Source organism: Plasmodium cynomolgi, chromosome 8, assembly GCF_000321355.1.
Source record: "Plasmodium cynomolgi strain B DNA, chromosome 8, whole genome shotgun sequence".
Taxonomy (NCBI): Eukaryota; Apicomplexa; class Aconoidasida; order Haemosporida; family Plasmodiidae; genus Plasmodium; species Plasmodium cynomolgi.
Window position 1 is genome coordinate 817,926 of NC_020401.1, and position 6,444 is coordinate 824,369.

Sequence of the window (6,444 nt, forward strand, 5' to 3'; positions counted from 1 at the left end):
CTGGCTTGCACCTTTTTGTTCGCTGCATCAGCGTTCTTTTTTCCTAAGTGCCGCTTCTAACCCAGCACGTCTGTACACGCAGGAGCGTACAGGCATGAGGTGGCACACCAAGAGAGAGCACGCGCAGAAGGATGTTCCTCCAATTTCGTTGACGGGTAAAGCGAGAGGAAGTTTCACACAAGCGGATGTGTGCGTTTAAACCTGTACATATATATATAGATAGATAGACGCGCAGCTGTGCGGACGAGTGAGAGCATACCTGTGGTGACTGCCCCCTCTCCCCGGAAGAGCAGCCACACTTTGTGAAGTCTACCACTTGGAGCATGCCTATTTGTCCACCCCAACGTTTTAGATGAGCGCACTTGCGAGAGTGAGTCCCACCTCGCCCCCGTCTAGTGCCTCACACGTGGGGATGAAAACACAGATGGAGCTGCTCACCGGGGTGTAGGTGCACCACCACCACGCATGGACTGACAACCCTATGGGGGAGATTTACAGTTTTTTCCCATTGTATGTATGTTCCCCCTCGCAGAATAGGACGTACCTGACACAGGAAGCGTGTTCTTAATGGATGGCGCGAACCCAAAGGGGAAGGTAAAGCCCAAAGGTAGAAGCAGCGGTTGCGGCGAAGGGTGGGGGAGAAAAAGAAACAGAAAAAAAATATGATTGTCTAAATTGCTTTGCTTTGCCTCGACTTGCTCCATACCCCATTCACTGGGAGGCACGCGTAATTTGTTGATCGAGTTGGGGGACGGCCACGAGTGGAGCGACTCGACTGTCCGTGAGTCACTCGGGATAGGTCCAACAGGCTGGTGAGTGTCTCGTGATCGATCCTGCCCAAGTTCCCCCCCACTGCCGCTCGTCTGCCACACTGCTATCACTCTGTTGTCACTCTGTTGTTTCGCTGCTGCTGCTCTGCTGCTTCCCTGCTACTACCTTGCTTCTTCCCTACCGCTACCCTGCTGCTTCCCTACCGCTACCCCACTGCCACCCAACCGAGCGCGCGAAAAATGAATCATGAAAATGACGATTTAAAAAAATTCAAAGGTAGACCTCTATTCGAAAACGTGCACCGAGTGAAGCAGACGAGTCTCCTCTCCCACAAAGCTCTAGACATTGACATGAAGGGGTTCCTGAACCTAGCGGTCATATTAATATGCACAGTGAATTTCAGACTTATCCTGGAGCGTATAAAGAAGCACGGGTTCGTTGTAAATTTACCACACAGTAGTGACGTCCTCAAAAATTTGCCTCTTCTAGTTTGTTTTGTGTGTCTAAGTGTAGGTCTTTTTTTTAGTTGGTTCATAGAAAGACACGTGACATGTTGGTTGTTGTGTCAGCCATGTGGTAGTGATGAGGGTGTAGGAGGGAGGAAGGGCTCATCTTCTGGTCGCTTCCTGCGTGAGGATAAAAACAGCAAGATGAAGAAGCTAACGAATTATGAATTCATAGATCAGATAGGTTACTCTCGTGCGAGTGACGAGGCGACAAACGATGGGAGTGTGCAGAGCGGCGGGAAAAGCCCTTCGGTGGTGAGACGTAGAGGTGCAAAAAAGGGGCAACAGGAGGATGGAGCGGAGGAAGAAGTGGAGGACGAAGCGGAGGAAGAAGACGCGCCAGGTGGAGATGCAGGAGGAGATGCAGGAGGATACTCATTTGGTTCGTTTGGCAACGTGTACAGTCCGAGCGAAAAGTCAAACGGGTGGAAGAACTTCCATTTGTCCATTTTTTTACTAAGGTGCATAAACAGCGTGTTCATCCTGCTGTTTCCATACTTAACGGTGACTCACTACGACGCAGAACCCATTTTATCATCGATCCTGCTGACCATATCGATAGTCTGGTTTTTTAAAATTTATTCATTTCACCAAGTGTGTTACGACACGAGGAAATTATATATCGATAAGGTAAACCTGGACAGGATAAAGGACCCCACATTTGAAGTCAGATATGTGAAGAATTACCCTCACTGTTTGAGATTAAAGGATTATTTCACATACATGCTCATGCCAACATTATGTTTCCAATACACATATCCAAGGACAGAAAAAAGGAGATGGTCTCACGTGGCGAAGTATTCCATTGAGGCAATTTTATTAACAGTAATGATAAAAATTATTTTAGAGCAGTATATATTTATTAGCATAAAAAATACATTCACAATGAAAGAATTTCAGTCAGCACAGCTGACTGTTAAGGTAACTCACATAATAGAACGAATGCTAAAAATTTCTATAGGAACTCTGTACATTTGGCTGATTGGTTTTTTAATTGTATTTCATCATTGGTGTAATATTTTAGCTGAAATTACTCGATTTGATGATAGGTTGTTTTACAAAGACTGGTGGAATGCTAGCTCTTTTGCAGATTATTGGAGAAAATGGAACCTGCCGATTCATTACTTTGTCCACAGGCATATTAACAAACCTCTCATTTATTATGGGTTTAACAGAAAATTTTCTATGATTATTGTTTTTTTTATTTCTGCTTTGCTGCACGAGTATTTAATTAGCATTCCTTTGAAGTTAGGCTTTTCAGGATACATATTTTTTTTATTGGACAAATTCCTTTGATACATTTGACTAGCAATAATTATTTTAAAAAGCACAAGACTACTGGCAATTCGATTTTTTGGATTGTTTTTTGCATCACTGGCCAGCCCCTCATTTTGTTTATTTACTACTACTCCTGGGTGAGTCGCAAGGGCATTCTGCACCGCTGAGGTGGGTTTTTGCTGCGTGCCTATGGGCCTACCCGCCTATGTGCTACGTTCCCATGTGCTGCGTTCCCATGTGCTACGTTCCCATGTGCTGCGTTCCCATGTGCTGCGTTCCCATGTTAGTCTGCCCTTCTATGCCTACTTGGGGGGCAGTTTTGCCATCCAGCCGAGCGGGCGGGAGCCTTCCGGTAGCGACTACTTGACTTGAAGCCACGGTCGGTCATCGTTTGCCCCCCTCATTTGTCTCTTCCGCTTCACTTCATGTGTTTAGTCGCCCATATGTATGTTATGACCTTTAGACGTGTGCCTACGTTTACGCGTGTGCCTACGTTTACGCGTGTGCCTACGTTTACTCGTGTGCTTACGTTTACTCATATGCCCACGCGCGCACGGCGCTCCCCTGGCGCACCCCTTTCTTGTTAACAATTCCTCCCACCACATTGACCTTATCGAAAAGACCCCCCCTCCCCGCGCATGCGAGTAGCCATTTGGCCCGCCCCACCGCACATACGTATACACACATAGGTGTGTATACTGTATACTGTATATTTTATATTGTTTTTTTTTTTTTTTTTCTTGTTCGTCCCGTTTCCCCTCCCTCAAACAAAAAAAAAAAACGCAAAAGTGACAATTGTGCGCAGAAAAGATAGATATATGCAACGCAAATTAAATACCTAGTTGGAGCAGACCAACATGTGACTACTTCAAGGACAAAAAAAAAAAAAAAAAAAAAAACAGTATATTCCGCTTCGTGTCATCCCAGTGAGGGCCCCTCCATTTCGATAAAGCGTGCCACATTTGGCCACTTTTCTACTCATCCGTTTCTCCTTTCATTTAGCACTTTCGCATTTTGTCTGGAGGAGAACTACTACTCATTCGGGGGGACTACACACAAAAAATGGGGCTTGGCAGTACGACCATCGCGAAATTAAAAAAAGGGATCAGCGAGAGAAGAGCGGACAATTTTTTAAGTTGATGTCTATCTGTACTCACAATTTTTTGTAAGCCACTATTCCTGCACCCTCTGTCAAAAAGAGCACATGTGATGTGCATTCCACATACCCCTTTTTGAGGAAAACGAATCAGCATATATGTCTTGCCAGCCATGGAGGGAGGTAAAAAACGAATAGCAAGAGAGGAACTCAAATAGGGACCCCTGTGTTGTCACACGAGCATACTTTGAGAAAAGTCTATCCAACTGTTTATGTGCGGGTGGGAAGAATGGCTCTACACTGCAATGACGCCATTCCTTTTGGCTACCTGTGTGGCATCCACGTGGATGTGAGTTTGCTGTTTGGCATATCTCCCCCCACACAGACCGCTGAATTGTGTGAGCGGCTACCCATACTACTGCTTTTTCCCACCCCTTCCCTAGTTGACGAGCTGGATGCCATCAAAGATTATCTCACCGAACTTAACCGCTCAGCGCAGAGCTTACAAAATGCAAATTACCACCGCAGTGTGTTGAAGGCTACATCACGGAAGGACCCAAATGAGAAGAAGGAGAAGCAGGAGAAGGAGAAGAAGGCGAAGGAGAAGGAGAACCCCTTCCTCCGGTGCATACAAATGAGGAGAGACGTGGAAAAGCAATTCAAGTGCATCGACCTTGTTAGCCACTCGAAGGACATGGAAAGTACGAGTACGTCGAATGACCCCTCTGAGGGGGAAAGGCAAAGTAGGGGAGGCAGCCCAACAGGAAGACCATCTCAAGTCGAGCAAGGAAGAAAAAAAACAATCTCGCCACCAAAGGGAGGGGAAGAAAAAAAAAAGACATCCGCTTCTCACTTGAGAACAGAGGCAGTGCGGAGGAAAGAAACCAATGGGGGGAAGCCAACGGGGGTGCCGCTTCTCCTTACGGACGGGGGTATACACACACGAGGCTCATTCCGTGTGGACCGGCGGGGAAGCGGGAGGAGGGCGAACATAGCAAAATGGGGAGCTGCGCCCTGCGCGCAGGGCATAGCGAGCCAGGGAAGAAGCCTCCCCTCCGCACAGACCGACGGGAGGAAGCCAAAGCGGAGCAGAAGAAGGAGCAGAAGCAGAGGGAGCAGAAGAAGGAGCAGAAGAAGGAGCAGAAGCAGATGGGGCAAACGAAGAAGGCGGAGCAGATGGGGCAAACGAAGAAGGCGGAGCAGATGGGGCAAACGAAGCGGACTGAGCAGACGGAGCAGACTGAGCTGACGAATCAGACAGCCAACTTCACCAACGAGCGGGAAAGGGAACTCTTCCAATACTTAATTGTAAAGGCAAATAACGAAATTGAAAATATCAACCTGAGCTTGGGGAAGAAATATGAAGAAGAACTGAAAAGCAAAATGGATAAGGTAAAATCATCGTATGAAAATAAAATAAAAAATTTTTCAAAGGAGCAGAAATTTCTTTGTGATGAAAAGGAACAAATGGTGAAGGAGGATAAGTACAACAAAGAGGTCATAAAAAAATTGGAAAAAAAAAATTTATTGTTGGTACACCAGGTGGAACAATTAAAAAAAAAACTTCACCTTGTTTGTGACGAAGCATTGCAGAAGGAGGTGCCAAAATGGAATACTGAGCAAGCGGGAATGGGTACATTGAGAGATGGACTTTATCGAGAAGGCCACCAACTAATTAGGGATTACGAAAAGAAGATAAACAAGCTAAATGAGCAGCTGAACCGTACGCATGGAGAGTGCTTATCTTTTAAAACTAAGTGGGTAAGTTAATACACCGAATGGCACGTCATTCTCTCTTTCTTCCCATGTGGATGAAATAAACGCATGTGTGGTTCGCAAGGGGGTCTATCATATATGTGTCTAATTGTGTCTTTTTTTTTTTTCCCCTTTCAGGAAGGGCGTGAACAGCAGTTACACCAGCGAGAGGAGGAAGTGGTACGAACACCCGTCTGCTCAAGCGCAGTGAGAGAATTTGCAAAGTTGCGCTTACACAGCGTATAAATACACGATTAAATGCCGAGTTGTCTCATGCACTCCTACCCCTCCTACACACATATCTGACCCCAACCCGACTGACTAGAGTGACCTACAGAGGGAAATGCACAAGTGCCTTACCTCCAAAAAGGAAGTGGAAGAAAAATGGACCCATCTGAAAGGGGAAAATTTCAGGGTAGAACAGGAAAGTGCCTTTTGCGCAAGGGCTGCACTTTCTGGGGGACTCCTCCACGAGTTACGAGGCACTGTCACTTTTTTTATGTGCCTTTTCCACGATTAATACGTTTTCTACCCCCACCCCCCTTGTTCACGCCTAGATGGAGGCGGAGAATGACCGTCTGCGGGCAGAACTGAAGAAAGCCAAGTTGAGTATCCAGCAGTTGGAGAAAGACCATGCAGAGGCGTAAGAGGCTACATCATCGGCAGGGCGATGGAGTCGTTCCCCCGTGGGTGGCGCCAAAACATAAATTATGCGCGAAGTTTATTTTTTTTATTTTTTTATATTATTTTTTTTATTTTTTATTTTATCATTACTTCTTTTTTTTTTGTCCTAGCTGCCAGAACAAGGATCACCTCCTCGCGTGCTACAAAACAGAGGAAAAGAAGCTGAAGGAAGATGTGCAAAGTTACAAAATGGTATATACGTATCGGGCGGGCGGACGTCTACTGAAGCGATCACTCTGCGATCGCCACGCATCTTTGGACATATTTGCAGAGATACATTTTTTTTTTTTTTTTTTTTTTTTAACAATATTAGAAGTGCGCACTGCTGGAAAATAAAAACCAGGAGCAGCTATT

The 6,444-nt window shown here is 45.8% G+C and overlaps 2 protein-coding genes across 2 annotated transcripts in view; both read left to right on the plus strand.

The window, feature by feature from the left end:
* Positions 1–1,010: 1,010 nt before the first annotated feature.
* On the plus strand, positions 1,011–2,524 carry PCYB_082750 (diacylglycerol O-acyltransferase; the record flags this gene model as incomplete). The annotated part of the gene is made up of 1 exon (XM_004222013.1): positions 1,011–2,524. A coding segment is annotated over one exon (1,514 nt), but the record flags the coding sequence as incomplete, so codon positions are not given.
* A 1,093-nt stretch (positions 2,525–3,617) lies between these two features.
* The window catches only part of PCYB_082760 (hypothetical protein), a gene marked incomplete at its 5' end in the record, with an annotated part of 4,556 nt that continues 1,729 nt past the window's right edge, over positions 3,618–6,444 (plus strand). The window contains 7 exons of the mRNA XM_004222014.1: positions 3,618–3,690; positions 4,095–4,394; positions 4,715–5,412; positions 5,549–5,617; positions 5,750–5,821; positions 5,964–6,049; positions 6,201–6,290. Coding sequence (XP_004222062.1) covers positions 3,618–3,690; positions 4,095–4,394; positions 4,715–5,412; positions 5,549–5,617 — 1,140 coding nt within the window. The 3' untranslated portion in view covers positions 5,750–5,821; positions 5,964–6,049; positions 6,201–6,290. The remainder of the gene's footprint in view (positions 3,691–4,094; positions 4,395–4,714; positions 5,413–5,548; positions 5,618–5,749; positions 5,822–5,963; positions 6,050–6,200; positions 6,291–6,444) is intronic.